Source organism: Phyllobates terribilis, unplaced genomic scaffold, assembly GCF_046119375.1.
Source record: "Phyllobates terribilis strain yellow unplaced genomic scaffold, ASM4611937v1 Scaffold_9__5_contigs__length_417890890, whole genome shotgun sequence".
Classification (NCBI taxonomy): domain Eukaryota; kingdom Metazoa; phylum Chordata; class Amphibia; order Anura; family Dendrobatidae; genus Phyllobates; species Phyllobates terribilis.
In genome coordinates this window covers 142,994,819-143,012,832 of record NW_027362769.1, presented here as the reverse complement: position 1 = coordinate 143,012,832, position 18,014 = coordinate 142,994,819, and the positions used below count along the sequence as shown (strand labels likewise).

Here is an 18,014-nt window from a genome sequence, read left to right as displayed (position 1 = left end):
GCCGCAGGGTACTGCACATCCGCTTCCTATTGATTTGAATAGTAGGCGGATGTACAGTACCAAGCCAGGGCCACTATCAGAAGACAGAGCAGCTCCGTAAGCAAGTACTTCCGGCTGGCCGCCACCGATAGCAGCTTAGGGGCGGGGGTGTCGGGTGTAGGACCCTGACCGATCAGACATTGATGACCCATCAAAAGGATCATTAATGCTAAAGTAGTGGACAACCTCTTCAAAGAGGTTTAAAGGTTTTTATTCCTAAGTGGGTTTTAGCCTTTGGATTTGACGTGTCTAGCTGGGGACAGATTCCTTCAGGATCCACTTCAAAGTAACATGCATTTTTTTTTTTCACCACGCGTTTGGAAATCTGGAACAAAAATGCTCAAAAACTCGTTATATGAACAGCAAACTGGATTTTCCATAAAATGAATAGGAAGTTTTCAAATCATTTTTGAAGTGTATTTTGAGAAGGATTCACTCTAGAAAACTGTGTGAACAAAGCCTTTGGGTGTCATTTTGCATAGAAACAGATTTGGGGCTGTCTGACAATTGGGAGCAGGAACAGAGAACAAACATCTTACAGTCATAACAGCGGCAGGCTTTCAGTTTAGGGCTGGCAGCCATTGGACAATGGCTAGTGCAATGCATATTGGACAATAAGAGAAAGGAAGTTCCAGTTCCTATAGTGCTGGCAAAACACTTATTAGAAAAAAAATGAAAAAAAGGAGTTAATGGTAAGTTGCAATGTATGATAATTAAGGCAGTTGCTCGATCTTTTAGATTTGTATGTGCATCGAAAGCAGTTTTAAATTTATTATGAGGCAAGCCAAGACCAAGCTTATCTATAAGTTGTATGTGACATTTTAATGTACGTACAGTATGCAACAGTCCAGCTGGCCGTAATGCTGATCTGAACCTTGCCTTAGCTGGACAATCGAAGGGATTTCAGAAAATGATTTGGAAACCTACTAAACCTTTTCATTATGGTGGCACAAAAGCAACTTAATAAATGTATATAATATTCTTATTTAATACAGTAAAATAAAAAAGTAAATAAAACAGATTTAGTTTTCAAAACGTTCTATTTAATTTATACAAATAACTACTAAATACAAAAAGTAGATTAAAACAAAATAGTAATTTTCCGGCAGCGTTTACAATGCGACATATTATATCGCTTAAAACAAAAAGGCATCTCGCCCTCCTCCCCTCCTATTCCCGTCTCCAGAATTTCGCTACGGAAACTTAAAAAAAAAAACACAATGTTGTTTTATTTCCTATGTCAGTAAAATATGAGCGGGAACGAGGAGAGCGACAGCAGATTCCAAATAAGAGTTCGAAACTCAAGAGCACGCGCTTCTCGAGATGGAGAAGAAATAATAATAATAGTGTGAAATCGCAATGTGATCGTACAGGAAACAAAAGTCTATTCCTCATCATCAAAGTGACACAAAAGGGGTTGTGAAAAGCTGGAAGAAAACATAATAGAGCGCGAACCATTTGCACTGTTCAGTTTTTCTTTTGGAAACTTAAGTGCACCAATAATAAATAAAATTTTGAAATTCTTTTTTTTATAGATTACAAAAAAAAAAAAAAATTCTTATGTTCAGCATTATTGTAAACATCGGTACACGTGTAAAATCCAGCTAATGCTGACGACTTGTATTTCAGGCTTTTTTTTTTTAAAAAAAAAAAAGATCATTCCCCAGAAGTGAATTGGAGTAAGTCATAACACAGATCCGTACACGGCCAACCATATATTTGGCATCGGTCATTAAATTAAACCGTTACAGTGCAAGCAAGGAATGCAAAGAATTTCTAGTGCAATAGAACGGAGACGCACACGAAATATTGCTAAGTAAAATCCGCCAAGATCCATGTGAAATCCTTAGGAACGGAGAGGGTTGTCACGGTGAAAACAGTTTCTTCCACTTCCAAAAATTTAGCTTTTAATGCCCAGAGCGGTCCAAAAATACGTAGCCCCCTATTCCTCACACTCATTTATATGGGTCTAAATCTTTGCAAGGGTTTTTTTTTTTTTAAGGGAGTTGTTGTAATGAACTTGAAAGCCAAGATCCTGCCAGGTCACCGATGCAGGAACCTTAGGCCGTATCCCGAAGGGCAATAGCAGGATTGTCTTTAAAAGGTGGCAGAAGTTCGACTTTTGTAGTTACAATTAAAAAAAAAAAAAAAAAGTCTACACCTCGGCAAGCAAGCACTGTATCCGAATCTGTTTTTTTCCATTATATATACTGGTATTCAGCAGTCAGATTTCAATTTATCTAGGGAATTGTCAATTTTGGTTAAAGTCTTTTTGATGCGCAAGGCTGTGAGTCTCGCCGATGGGTTTTGATACCAGCACTCCTTCATCAATTTAGCCAGCGATGTTAGCGTCTGAGTGGGAAAAAATAATAATTTAGTAATATTATATTTTACACAGGCCTGAAACAATGTAATATTGCACTTTTTTTTTTTTTTTTTACCAAGTTACATTATAGAATTAAAAGCGTTTTCCCCATCTCTGACATCATTGGCATATCCACAGGATCGGCATCTACCTCGAAAACAGAGGGATTAGAGAGGTGAGGGGTCTAGTGGTGGGTTACACGTCCATCTCAACAACATCGCCCCATCTGGGGCTACCAGGAAAGGAGAGGAGGCAACTAGTGATGAGCACAAGTGCTCGTTACTCAAGTTTACCTATGCACAGAGTATCGCGGGTGCTCGAGTGACATGTTCGCGTCTCTGCGGACTCATGGTTCGCGGTTGTTAGACAGCCACAAAACATGCGGGGACTGCCTGACAAACAAGGGCAACTCTGCATTTTTTGTAGCTGTCTAACAGCTGCGACCCAAGAGTCCGCAGGGACTCGAACATCTACCTTGAGCACCCGCGATACTCTGCATACCCAAGCACCCTAGGCAAATTCTAGTAACGAGCACTTGTGCTCATCAATAGTGGCAACGCATGTATAGTTCTCTCCATTTAACTCTATCGGAGTACTGAAAATTTTTGTGCGAGCATGCTAAACAATTTTGGGAACTTCAACAGAAGCCATGTGCGGCCGTTGGCCACCTCTCCATTCCTGGTGACCTCATTGTCAAGAGAGCCAACAATCCAACCTCTGAGACCCTCACCTACAGATACTTATATCTTACGGATATGCCATAGATAGCCAAGATAAGAATACCTATTTATCCAAATGCACCTAAAAAGATTAAAAAAAAACCCACTCTGCAACAGACCTTACTTTGAACATTTCATTTATTTAATTCGCCTTTAAAAATTAAATAAGCTTTGCTTCAACTATGGAAAGGAATTTGTCATTTAGAACTTTGCACATTCCCCTCCAATTTGTTCTAAAGTAATGCAATAAATTTAACATGCATCTAGGGCAGGGGTGGGCAACGGCAGATGAAGGCCCGGTGCAGCCCATGGGCCACTGTTTCAGCCCTCCGGCTGTCTTGGTTCGCGGCCCAGTCTGGAACAGGCAGAAAACCAGATGTGGCCAACGGACCGCAGTTTGCCCAGGTCTGATCAAGGCTGAGCCATAAATTGCCCCGGTGTGTACCAAAAATACCTGTAAATTTGCTTATTTTATCAATTTTGGCATATGAAAAATGTCTAATTCCTCATACACTATGCAAAAAAAAAAAAAAAATGGGGCAAATACTTACTGGGTCAGAAAACCATCTATTGGGAATGTTTGGTCTTTGTTGATCCACACAGACAAGTTTCTTCATATCCTCGAAGCTAGGATCATTAGGAACAACGTCATAAAAAGGAGGTTTGTAATCTTCAACGATACCTGGAAATTAGGAGAGATGTCGGGTTAATAAAATAATCACAGACTGTATAACTGTGGTGGCCCTGCAGAGTTACTGAGCGCCATCTCTGCCAATTGTTGGAGATCTCAGGCGTTGAACAGTGTTTTGTAGGGGACCCCTCACCCCAAGAAAAGCAGACAACCGCTCTAAAGAGCTCGCCACACACATTGGTTAACGGTTGGCCAAAATTGGCAATTTCGATAGGACCAGTCAAATGTGAATCAGGTGTCGTGACATTCCAGATGCCTAAAGACTATGTTCACATGCAGCAGATTTTTTTTTTTTTCAACAGCCAAAACCTGCTCTCTTGGCAGTAAAAACTCTGGGTAAAAAAAAGTGTGTTTCTTGGTGTGGATTATATGTGTGATTTATCTATAGTCCATGTTCAATAAAATTTGTTTTATTCAACAAAAATACAGCAAAATTTTTCTCATTGCTTTCTATGGGTGAAAAAATACTGCAAAAATGCTGAAAAAAATTGACAAGCTGCAAACTAAAAAAAAAAAAACACTGCAGTTCTCAAATTCAGACAGGAAAATAAAAGCATGTGCATGAGATTTCTGAAAACATATAGCTTTTGCTGGTTCTGCATAACAAAAACGCTGCGTGTGAACATGGCCTTATTCTTACTGGAGATCAGCTACCACCAAAGATCGGGCAGTGACTAACCCCATTGACGCTTTCTTGTACAGGTATAGTCTATGATGTTCCCATCACCAGGACAATCAGACTACAGCGTCAGGTCCCACTTCTGGAAAAAGCCGGATTCAGATGAAGGACTATCCTAATAGTGCAACTAATGCAAGAGTGCGAGACTAGCGAGAACGGGAACAGCGTTATATTCATGTATATACAAGAGGGTCCTGAGCAGAGGACCTCCGTCTGTGATGTCCATATGCCAAATAAGACCACCCCTTTAAAGACCAGATAGTTTTACATTAGCCGCCACAGAGAATGACCCCTTTAATGTACAAAAACTGACTTCTCAAGGACGTACATAATGTGAGGCAGATAAGCAGAAGTCCTATCAGCGATATGGAGGATTCTCATTAATGACACAGCGCAGGGATTACACATTGTGGATTTACTGTTACTTATTAGCCAGAGTCCTTTAAAGTTGTAAGAACAAGAAAGTTTCTTATACTGTACATTACTAGATGAAATCCATGTAAAATGTGAAGTCCTTTCCAGCTGTATTACCGCTCCGTAATACAGTCACGTGCATACGAGGCTGAACTGGCAATTATAAGTTCAGTGAATATAGAATGTCAAATTACTTGATTTTTTAAGTTCCTAAAAAGTTTCATACACTGGGAACAACTATAGTAAGGCGTATGGGATCAACCATAGGAATCTCATATGGGATCACATATGCCAAATTCAGCCTGAAGGCCTCGTTATAAGCAGAAGGAAGGAAATCAGCACATGTTCTCACCAAAAAGGGAAACAAAAGTAAATCAATGAGTTGGTTATATCCAAACATTTTTATTTTTTCTTCTAGAAACTTTACCTATATGTCACATATTATACAAGGGGAAATTTATATACCAGGTTTCACAGTCTGTAACTACCAGCCGAGGGTCTCCTGACCCAAACTCAGCAGCCTCATAGAGGCCGGTCCATACTCAAAACACATGTGTGAATTCAAACTAACTAAATTAAAGTATATGGACAAATTCAGGGAATTTTTTTTTTAATTTTATTTATTTATTTTTTTTTACACTTAAACCTTTCATGACCTTGCAATTTTTATTTACCATGTTCACTATATGGTAAAACCGACCATGCAATATGATTCTTTAGGTCAGTATGAACATGCTGATACCAAAACATAAGGGTGAAAAAAAAAAAAATGGAATTTTAGTAAGAAAAAAAATAATTTAGCATGTGTCACCATTTTTCGACTTTTAACGACCTGTAACGTTTTAATTTTTTGGGATCTGGGGCTGGGTGGGGACATATTTTTTGCTGATACCATTTTGGTGTAGATACAATGCTTTGACCGTCTTATTGCAATGTTGTGCCGGCCAAAACAAAAACACAATTCTGGCGTTTTGATTTGTTTTTTTGTTACGTTGTTTACGGATTGGATTAATTGATTTTATACTTTGATAGACCGGACTTTTATGAATGAGGTGATCCCAAATAGGTCATTTGAACTTTAGGTTTTTTTTTCCATATTTTTTCCATATTTTTTAAAAAAAACACAGTAAAAAGTGAAAAAAAAAGTATTTAAATAGTCCCCTTAGGGGACTTGAAGCTTTGATCATCCGATCGCTTGTGCTAGACAGAAGCCATGTTACGGGCAGGCATTCACAAGAGGATTGTAATAACAGGCATGGGGATAATCAGCAGACCCCCGACTGTCATGCAGCCCATCAGCGGCCTGCAATCACATCACGGGCACACTGATTGTAGCGTGGAATGACGCGCCCCTCTGCTGGTGCGGGTTAAATGCCATCGTCAGAGATTGACAGTGGATTTTAACACCCGTGGGCGGAGATCCGATCCACCAGCAGCTGTTAGAAGCACATGATGGCTGATTAAATCACCCATCATGTTCAGGGAAAGATGTGGGCTCGGTGTGCTAACACGCATCAAAGACAACACGACTTTTGACATATAAGAACATGAAAGGTCATGAAGGGGTTAAATTATGAAAATAATTTTTGCGATAGGATTTAATTCAAAATTTTGCACAGTTCTGGCTTTTAAAGGCTTTTTTTTTTCCCTTGCACAAGGCTGACTGCAGAAGGAGTTGACTGAAAATCCGGCAGTGAGCTTTTTCTGACAGCAAGTTTGCACCTCTTGTCTGCCTTTTCAGAGCGCCTCTCAACTGATTTAAGACAACAAAGTTCAAATTAACTTTAATGTGGTCTGTGCTCATAAATTGGGGGAGAACAAAAACCAAAACAAAAAAAAAAAAAAACCACGACAGATAAAAGTTACAATCTCCCTGTCAGAAAGAGCTCACTGCCGGATTCTCAGTTCAAGGGGTTGTCTCAAGTTTATAAATAGGTAAAGTTGTAAAATGATTGTAAAATAAAAAGTATTAATTTCAAAAGTTAATATTTATTACAAATCATCTATGTTCTCCAGAATGGAGGTAGTCTTTACAGTAATTGTATAGTGCACTACTCACTGCCTAGACTCCAGCATGGCCGGTTACCTAGACAAGGAGCGGGAGCAGTTTGCAGGCACTTTGCGCTACAGCCGGCTCACACTGCTCTGAATCTGGCCGGATCCAGCAATTCAGTTTCCCTCCACTATTTCCATGTTGCAGAGGAATAACTACACTGCTAAAAAAAAATAAAGGGAACACTTAAACAACAGAATATAACTCCAAGTAAATCAAACTTCTGTGAAATCAAACTGTCCACTTAGGAAGCAACACTGATTGACAATCAATTTCACATGCTGTTGTGCAAATGGAATAGACAATAGATGGAAATTATTGGCAATTATCAAGACACCCTCAATAAAGGAGTGGTTCTGCAGGTGGGGACCACAGACCACATCTCAGTACCAATGCTTTCTGGCTGATGTTTTGGTTACTTTTGAATGTTGGTTGTGCTTTCACACTCGTGGTAGCATGAGACGGACTCTACAACCCACAGAAGTTGCTCAGGTAGTGCAGCTCATCCAGGATGGCACATCAATGAGAGCTGTGGCAAGAAGGTTTGCTGTGTCAGCGTAGTGTCCAGAGGGGCTGGAGTTACCAGGAGACAGGCCAGTACACCAGGAGACGTGGAGGGGGCCGTAGGAGGGCAACAACCCAGCAGCAGGACCGCTACCTCCGCCTTTGTGCAAGGAGGAACAGGAGGAGCACTGCCAGAGCCCTGCAAAATGACCTCCAGCAGGCCACAAATGTGCATGTGTCTGCACAAACGGTTAGAAACCGACTCCATGAGGGTGGTATGAGGGCCCGACGTCCACAGATGGGGGTTGTGCTCTCAGCCCAACACCGTGCAGGACGCTTGGCATTTGCCACAGAACACCAGGATTTTTCAAAGTCGCCACTGGCACCCTGTGCTCTTCACAGATGAAAGCAGGTTCACACTGAGCACATGTGACAGACGTGACAGAGTCTGGAGACGCCGTGGAGAGCGATCTGCTGCCTGCAACACATCCTTCAGCATGACCGGTTTGGCAGTGGGTCAGTAATGGTGTGGGGTGGCATTTCTTTGGAGGGCCGCACAGCCCTCTATGTGCTCGCCAGAGGTAGCCTGACTGCCATTAGGTTCCCGAGATGAGATCCTCAGACCCCTTGTGAGACCATATTCTGATGCGGTTGGCCCTGGGTTCCTCCTAATGCAGGACAATGCCAGACCTCATGTGGCTGGAGTGTGTCAGCAGTTCCTGCAAGATGAAGGCATTGAGGCTATGGACTGGCCCGCCCGTTCCCTAGACCTGAATCCGATTGAGCACATCTGGGACATCATGTCTCGCTCCATCCACCAACGTCATGTTGCACCACAGACTGTCCAGGAGTTGGCGGATGCTTTATTCCAGGTCTGGGAGGAGATCCCACAGGAAACCATCCACAACCCCATCAGGAGCATGCCCAAGCGTTGTAGGGAGGTCATACAGGCACGTGGAGGCCACACACAATACTGAGCCTCATTTTGACTTGTTTTAAGGACATTACATCAAAGTTGGATCAGCCTGTAGTGTGTTTTTCCACTTTAATTTTGGGGGTGACTCCAAATCCAGGCCTCCATTGGTTAATAAATTTGATTTCCATTGATGATTTTTGTGTGATTTTGTTGTCAGCACATTCAACTTTGTACAGAACAAAGTATTCAATGAGAATATTTCATTCATTCAGATCTAGGATGTGTTATTTGAGTGTTCCCTTTATTTTTTTTTGAGCAGTGTATTTCAGTTAGCATCCTAGGAGAAAGCACAGTTCAGACCAGTAGCGTAACGCGCCGCTGGTCTGAGCCGTCAGTTTTCAGGTGCACACCACCCCAGGCAAAGCAGGAAACCCATGCGTCGAGAGTGTTGCGCTCCTGAAGATTCATCTTGAGAACCTCATTGAACTCATTCTATGATAACAAATTTGAAACCCAATTGCAAAAATTATTTTTAGGCCAAAACACATGCATTTAAGAAAAAATTAAAATAAATTCCAACCCACCGGCCCCTCAAAGATGTCCATTTCCTTTAGTCCATTTACCTACCTGCACTCTCTGTAAACATTCACAAACCTACTTGATCACCTAAAAAGTCTATCCAGTGTGCTCCAATGAATAGTAGACACGGGTAGGAGGGATAGGAGGGGGATGCTGCAGCAGTATTTCTTCCATAAGTGTGAGATGCAATAAATGGGGAGGGGAGAAAAGGCTAGAGATCTGATTGGCTCAGAGCATACAGCACACCAGGAAGTACCCGCCTACTCTAGAAGTATGGAAGAAGAAAATGTAAATTACGGAAACCAGCAGAGGGGTTAAAAAAATTCCTAAAAAGGTCACACACATTGGCTTTAACGAGGCCAAGACTTAGAAAAGTAGTTGTTTTTTAGTTTTACAAAGCTATACAAGAGATCATTCCTATCCTATACCATCAGAGACAAAGTTCATCTCTACTATCAAGTCTGAAAAAACACCGTTCGATACAGATAACACTATTGATTTACAATAGACTCCGCACTTTCCTAATGACAGACTAATACTGAGCCAGAACATTGTCAACTTAAGTACTTCTGACTGTCCTATACTTACAAAGAGTATCACAACTGGGGAGACGGGGGGAATTTATGTTAACTGTATCTCTAAAAAATATTCGGAATTTTTTTTTTGTTTTATATCGCTATATATATATATATATATATATATATATATATATATATATATATATATATATATATATATATATATATATATATATATATATATATATATATATATATATATATATATATATATATAATAAAAAATTTGCAATTCTCAAGTTGGCCACTAGACCCAATATTAGACTCCTCCCTCCTGTTGAGGACACGAATATTAGCAGCAATAGACTTACTCAAACCATACTGGGAAGTAATTAATGCGCAGACTCATCAGGGCAAAGCTCATTGTGCAGCGAGGGGGAGGAGGTGAGCTGTGAGATTATTTGTTGTGAAGGGTAGATCCAGTGTTATCTACTTTATACAAAGGCGTGATCAAAAATTGCAGTGCTGTCTGTGATGGTAAAGAGATTGCTGAAAAGTCATTTGTACAGGACAGGAAGCACGGGTCTAATATGAGGCCAAGTTGACAGTATGAAATTTGTAAGATGCAAAATAAATGATCTACTGAAAAATCTGTAATGCAGTGAAATGGAAAAAAAACAAAAACTAATTCCACTGTTGCTTTTTTGGGTTTCATGTTGACGGTCTTCATTGTACAGTAAAAATGACCCAGTAATAGGAATCTTAAGGTCAATATGATTACGATGATACCAAACTTAGTTTTGCTATTTTTTTTTTACATTTTAGTAATTAAAAAATTTCTGAACTTAGTAAAAAAAAAAAACAACAAAAAACCCATTATATAAAATATATATATATGCATATATCTATCTCTATCTTGCCAATGATGGAGCTCTGTGAGGGCTTGTTTTTTTCGTGGAAATTTATGGCATATCCTGAGAATGTGGTGTAAAGCTTGAAATTACTTGTTTCCTTTCAATGCAGTTATCAGAAAATGACTTTTAGAAAATTAATAATAATAATATTATTAATAATTCACAAAAAAACAGGTTTTGGTGTTAAATGTATTTTGTCATATCACAATCTGTATTAAAGGGAACCTGTCATGTCGTATTTACTATCTAAACTGCCCCCATTACTTTCTTAGTGATGCAATGGGCATCACTAACCAGCTTTTTTTTTTATTAAAATTGGTGCAAATATAATGATTCTTTAACATTTTATTACATTATATTACTTCACTGCGCATGCGCTGTGACGAGTGGCTCCGGCTGGGAACTTCACTGCGCACGCGCAGGGAGCAGCGGGTCATAGTGCATGAGCAGTGAAGCTACGAACTACACAGCCTCACTGCGCACGTGCAGGGACCCGAGGCTGGCCTTGTAAAACTGCGCATGCGCCCCACTAATACCAGCGCCAGCCAGGAGCAAATTTCAAATAAGTGGGCGGCGCCAGCAGTGACTAAATGTGGCACCTGCCCCTGACTGAATATGAGGATCACTAAAAACGAGCAGGTAGGATACAAGTACATAAAATGTTATAGATTCATTATCACACCACCAATTTTTATGAAAAAAAAAGCTGGTTAGTGATGCACATTGCTTCCCTAACAACGCTATGGGGGCAGTGTAGATAGTAAATTCGACATGACCGGTTCCCTTTAAAATTAAAAATTTCAAACCTTGCAATTTTCACACTGGGGATTTTTTTAAATTCCGACTTCTTGTAATTTCAGGAAATCCACATGTACAATGAACAGACTCTGACTCCATCTTTTGCTTTGAAGCATCTAATGAGCGAGTGCAAATGGCATAGTGAAGGGAGGGAGAGCTGGGACATTGTGACCGGTGGATCCTGTATTTTCTCCGGTGTATGGAGGTGCCATCTGTCACTGTAAAGATTGATTTTTAATAAGGACAGACAGACTTTTAAGCCTAAACCTAAATAGGTCGTTTTCTGATGATCGCTGCCCTTTAAAGAAAATACATTTTCTAAGCTCACTTCATATAATGCATGCCAGCTACATCTAAAATAATAATTTCATTCCTACCTTCTACAAGTTGGCAGGATCAAGGCGCCAGACAGACACTACACAACAAAACACAAACAGTAACACAATCCCTAAAACTGGGTGACAGTTCGACCCCAAATAAAACACAAGGAACATTTTATAAGTTCAAAATAGCCGTCTGAGCCAGCGCTTCTGAGAATGTCTGAGCCAGCAGAGGGGAAAAAAATAAAAAAATAAGTGTCAACACGTGGTATGAGAACGGAAACACAAACAGCTTACCGTTGCTAACCATGCGTCTGGCAACTTCCCAGAGGACCAAGCCAAAAGCCCAAATATCAACTCTTTTGTAAGAGTCAAAACAATCTACTTGGATCGTCTCATCCAGGACTTCAGGAGCCATGTACCTCTTGGTTCCTACTCGGGGATTATTCCCAACGTCCAGCTGATTGGTTGATTGCGAGTGCATGACAGCCAATCCTGAAAGAGAAGAGCCCGGAGTCAGAGCCGCGCAATGAGACGGTAGGTGCGGATTAGCAAATAATTTGGATTACATGGAAAGTAGGAGGGAGAGAACAGAATGGTACAGATATTCGATAAATCAATTGTTTTCTGAAATTTCATATTACATTCATTATACTGCAAGTCTTTGCTGGAAACAAGTGCCAAACTTTCAAGCCTTCTAAACTTTACATTGAATTAAAGGAATTTTCACAGTATAATAAAACTCAGCCGCGCAAGTCTAGTAGGCACGTGACCATGTGTGCAAATCGCATACTTGCAGTTATGCACCCGCTGCTCCCAGCGTCGGAAAATCCTCACAGTGGGCAGTGTGCGCGATGTGAGGATTCACAAGACTGCAGTCACAGAGTGACTGCAGACTTGTACCCCAAGGCTGGACAGCCCCTTTAAAAGCAGGGTAAAACAAAAAAAAAAAAAAGTGTAAATTTTTGTATTTTTGTGCAAAACACATGCAGCACAGTTTGCTATGTGAACGACTTAATAAATGTCCCGCCCCCTGCCCCCTTTTTTTTGTGTCTTCGTCAGATGTGCTGTAATATAGATCACAATCTCTAGATCCTTCAAGACATCAGAAGTGGAGTGACTCTGGGGGGTAACCTTGCCGCCCCAGATTATTTTCGTGCCTTTTTTTTTTTTTTTTGGAGTAAAAGTTTTGATTTCAGGCACTTTTTTTTTTTTCCTTCAACAAATTATGTAGTATTGTTACATAATAATAATAATAATAAAAAATAATATTATTATTAATAATAATAATACCCATCAATTAGGTTTTAGCCAGATGTTTTTGACCAATTCATCATTTTCCACTTTTCCAAATATTGAAACATTTTTTGCACCATGGTACTCCCATATTCTAGTGAAGTAGAAAGTATTTTTTTTTTTTTTTTTTTATATATGCGCAGTGGAAGACTTGAAACATTTTACAGCACATTGAATGTATAGTGAACATTTGCAAAAAAAAAAAAAAAAAACTCTTTTTCCTTTACTCCAAATTCATAAATAAATGCGCTATTTTGATGATTATGGTGCAAAGTCCACTAGTGAAAGCAGAAAGAGGACTTAAAAATACCAGCAATTAATGAATCCGGGTTTATTTGAACCAACTGGGTTTTTATTTTTAGGTCTTCTATATCAAATCGCAAGGAACCATAACAGGAATAAATACTGCCATCTAGTGGCCATTCATATTAAAACTAGAGAATAGATATGAAAATAAAAGTTTTTCCCAGCTGCCTTGGTCACTTAATTGACAATATCATGGGAGATTGACCATCTTTCCTGAGCCAAACTATTCTAGGTACTATCCCAAGTAAATTATGGAGCTGGTATCCATACAGTAAAATGGATAAAGAACACTTTGAAAAACATTTGGCGACGCTCCTGGGAAGGTTACCTAGATCAGCTATGCAGCACTGTCCGTTCTTCTTAACTAGAATATTCTTGCTTTTTAAATCGCGGTGAGCGATGGCTGGCTTCCCCTGTGTACCGAATATCTCCACATGTAAATGTGCTAATCCGCTGGCTATGGAAAGGACGACTCGGAGACAGGTCACCGTGTCCAATGTGGTCACTTGCAAGTAATCGTAGAGGGATCCCATTTCATGGTAGTGCGTAATTAGCCACAACTGTGTGCTGGAGTTTCTGGAAGTCATGTCCGAGGCAATGAAACCTGGTAAGAGAAAAGCAGCGAAAATCAGACGATTCCATGGGATCCTATTTCACAACACGTATGACGAGTTCACTAGGTTTCGAGAAAAAAAATAGCCTCTGTTTTCTCCACATACAGGGACTCTTGTCCGTGGAATATGTTTGATAAATGCGGCATTAAATAAGCTGCAATACCTAAAGCAACCCATGGATAAAGGCTGGCGCTGTTTGCGACATTTCAAAAAGTTGTTAAAATTAAATGGACATCCACTGTAGAATTTAATAATTAACAAAAAAGACATCGTAGCGAGTCCAACTCATAGGGCTCTTTGTAGATGCTTCTTTATACATTTGTGGGGCTACCAGGAGACCCTCTTTATAATCAACAAATGCCCAAAAAATTTAAAAAAGAGTCCCATTGATACTTATAATATGATTGACTTATCTGGCATGCAATAAGCTTAAAAGGGCTAATCCATCACTGGTCAAGCTCGCCTCCCGGAATGGCACCAATCCTCTGTACTCAGTGCCGTTTTTTCCCCGCCAATCTCCTGACATCACCATCCAGCAGTGACATCACGTGAGCAATGCAGCCAATCAGCATCCGCTGATCAGCTGCAGGGTTCGCATTTCCCCCTAGACCATATCTTTCGCTTAGATGAAATGTGAACGTTGCAGCTGATCAGCGACCGCTCACGTGATGCCCCTGCTGGATGTTTATGGCAACGGACTGGCGGAGGACACAGCGATGGATACAGAAAAGTGACCTATCAAAAAGGCTGGGAGTGGGTGTACGAGGTGGTGGGCTCATAGTGAGGCTCCCCATACCAGGCAGATAATCGCTGTGACACATCCCGGATGTGCCTCTAACAGACGCGGGTGGAGCTCAATCTGTGACAGCCGCATTTACAGTGCCACTATGGAGGCGCACCATTCAACACGACCATTAGCTGTGGCGCAATTGCAATGCGCCAAGGGGCTCCTATGGCACCTCGTTAAAACAGAGTCTGTGGCGCTTCAAAGGAGACCATGATTTTTACTATATACAGCAATACTACTGTAGTTCAAGTACCCTAAGGGGCCTAAATACTGTAAAGTGAAAAATTTGAAAAAATGATGGATTTAAATAAATAAAAATTTAAAAAAAAATCACCACCCATTTTCCCCCATTAAAAGTAGTAAATTCCAAAACATAAGTCGTATCAATGCATCCCAAAAAGTTCGAGCAATCGCAATATAAAATTAATTATCCTGTTCAGTAAACAGGAAAAAAAAAATCAAAAAACACCCAAATTGCTTCTGGGTGGAGAAGAGAGGGTGCGGGCTGGTCGGCTGAATTTCACACAAAAAAAAAAAAAAATTGTAGACGCCATCACAGCGTCAAATCTATTCCAAAATTGTTTGTGAGTACTGAAAAAAAAAAGCTATACACAACTATTGACAAAAAATTATAATGTTGGCTGCTCGCTGTATTTCTGATACAACTGTGATTGTATCAGCAGGAGATCACTAGGACTAGTAACCCTACTGCCAGGTAGTCCTCCATATTCATGACCACTGTAGGACTCCACCACTGATTGGCAGCTTTCTGTGCATAGGAAGAAAATGGTCAAGCAGTGGTTTTGGGGATGGTAATCTAGAGCTCAGAATTCCAAGAACTGGTAGATCTGCAGCAAATAAAACAGGGATTTTATGAAAACTGCAGCAAGCAGCCCAGTAAGTGACACATCGCTGGAATCAAGGTCTCTGGCTCTACATCATCTTACTCTCAGATGGGGAAGCAAATTGAGTGTCAGAGGGCTATAAATAATGCAAATGCATAAACAGAGGATAAATAAGTACAGGACCATACATAAAAGTGCAAAAATACAAGAACAAAAAATATAAAAGAAAAAAATAAAGCAAACCCGGACAGAAGCAGCATTTTATTGCACAGACAGCTAATCCCCGAGCTAATCTCAGTAACCAAGTGTGGCATATTTAGGAGACTTGTGTGATGAATCTCAAGTACAGACTCATTCTGCACCTCGCCTCCCGTTTACTGGTACGCTTGGTGTTAAAACCTAATCCCACTATTAAAAAGTGAGAACTAGCAGCAACACACAAGCTTGCCCAGACAGTAAGATCCTGCTTGTAAAATAGGGCGAAAAAGTGGAGCTGAGATTATACCAAACGCTAGATCTGAGCCCAGGGCACTGCGGAGACACACGAGTCAACAGATTTTCTTTGGAGGATGGTGATGTTACGTTTCCGGAACTTAAGTAAAGGCAGCAATTTCTTGCTTTGCTGCTCTGCTGTCTGAACATGCAAGGATATTAATGGAAAAAAAGGCAAATCTAATGCGAAGGAAAAGAAAACAAGACGTCTGGAATGCTGGGACGGGTTAAACAAAAGGATGAAGGAGAAAGGAAATTTTTTAAGGAGTAAAGTCGGATCAGTAAACAGAGATGACATGACTACGGGTTAGAGGGAAAGTAGGACTTGGGTGAGGCAGGTCAGTTAAGGGGTATATAAAGTTAGGTTAGGGCAGGGGTTTTGTCATTCCCGCTCATAGGAACCAATTTTACAGTCGCGCTCGCCCTCCCCAATTTTTGGAATAAAGCAGGGGTGATTTTATTGGGTCATGGTGGCTTGAGGTTCTTGTGAGGTCCTTGAAGTTGGCTCTAAGTTGCTCCCGATCAATCATCAAGGGTATGGATCCCTCAAAATTTGTTGAAAATTTTTCCTGGTGGTTTTGGGACACTTGACAAGGGTCCCCCGAAGTCTGTTAACGGAGAAAGAATCAAGTTATGATGGAGTCACGGATGTTGGGTAATTCTGCTTTACATGGGTTGTTTTTGGTAATCACCAGATATTTGTAGCTTAGAGGAAGCTTCCAATTTAATTTTTTTATTATGCCGTTTATGTTTCAAACCATTGCATTTGTGAATAAAGACTGATGCAGTCAAAAGTATTCAACTTAATTATCAGAGTTTTATTTAGGTTGGATGGTGTTGAGGAGAAGTGTAAAAAGACAGCGGGGAATTGGTTGGGGTCTAGGTTAGACCACCAAATCTACAATACCAGGGTCATGAGCTCAAGAAAGCAGAAACCTAGTGTCAGACAGCAGCGAGGAGAAGACGTGAGACTGCGGAGCTGTCAACAGCAACTGATGCAAGGAGGGAATTACTTAGAAGAAAATTTTATATAACATTAGGATTTTTTTTTTACATGTAAATATTATATTTCCCTTTATTGAATACAGATATATTTTGCTTTAAAGTTTGCAGTGGGTGACCATGAAAAAAAAAACAGCTTTTCATAGGTAGAACTCGTCCCTATAATAATGAATGGGGTTGTTCACACACCCGCAATTTTTCGCAGACTCCGTGGTCCACACAATGACAGGGACATGTCCGATACTGATCTGAGTAATGGATCAAAATATTGGCAATGCAAGTCTATGGGTCCATAAAAGCCCTCCATGTGGTCCATTTTCACGCACTGCCAGTGGAGGGCGGCAGGATCAGACTACACATGGTTTGCTTGTAGTCGTACCATGGAGATGTGTATGAGCTGTATTCTCATAGGTTTATTCGATTTTAGTAATCTTTAGTCTTTGTCACAGCCAATGTATAAACAGAGAAGGGTATTGAAATAAGCAGTCAGTCCCTTCACACATCTAGTAATGTACTGACACAGGAATTGTTGGCGGTTTATGTCCAACACAATTTCGAACAGGACCTGCTAAGAAATAGGACACCCATCATCTAGCATGTCCCATAGAGGCGATAACATTTTATGTTGGGAATATCCCTTTAAGTAGATTCAAAGAAGACCCCCTACCATCAAAGTTTTTATCCTCTTAATATATTGCAGTCATCATACTATACAGCACTGTGCACTTACAATTGCTCATTTTGCCTTTCTACCCAGATAATTCTTCTCTTTTCTCTGCTCTGTGTAGAAACAGGAAGTCTATTTTCCCTGCAGAAATCATCCCCCTCTTAAACTCCTGACCGAGCTGCTTTCTCACCCTCCCAGGGACTTTCGCAGTGACTCATGATTCATACAGGGAAAAGTGACCTCCTGTTTCTACATAGAGGTTAGAAGGATTCAGCTAGTCAGTCTTTAGTCAGCGATATCATAGACCTAATGGAAATGAGACGAATTAGCTGGGTAGAAAGGCAAAATGAGCAATTGTAAGTACACAGTGCTGTATAATATGATGACTGCAATATATTAAGAGGATAAATATTTTGATGGTAGGAGGAGGAGTGCTTCTTTAAGAGGGTTTTTCTGTTTAAGACACAGTTTGCTCCTGCTGTTGCTCCCGGTTTCT

At 40.4% G+C, this 18,014-nt stretch overlaps 1 protein-coding gene across 4 annotated transcripts in view; it reads right to left on the bottom strand.

The window, feature by feature from the left end:
• Positions 1-1,542: 1,542 nt before the first annotated feature.
• Positions 1,543-18,014, bottom strand: part of ACVR1 (activin A receptor type 1) — a 95,165-nt gene continuing 78,693 nt past the window's right edge. For all 4 annotated transcript variants that reach the window (XM_073647145.1, XM_073647143.1, XM_073647147.1 and 1 more), the window contains 4 exons: positions 13,440-13,715; positions 11,807-12,004; positions 3,675-3,805; positions 1,543-2,391 (listed from right to left, as the gene is read on the bottom strand). In XM_073647145.1, the coding sequence (XP_073503246.1) occupies positions 2,257-2,391; positions 3,675-3,805; positions 11,807-12,004; positions 13,440-13,715 (740 nt within the window). In that variant the 3' untranslated portion in view covers positions 1,543-2,256. The remainder of the gene's footprint in view (positions 2,392-3,674; positions 3,806-11,806; positions 12,005-13,439; positions 13,716-18,014) is intronic.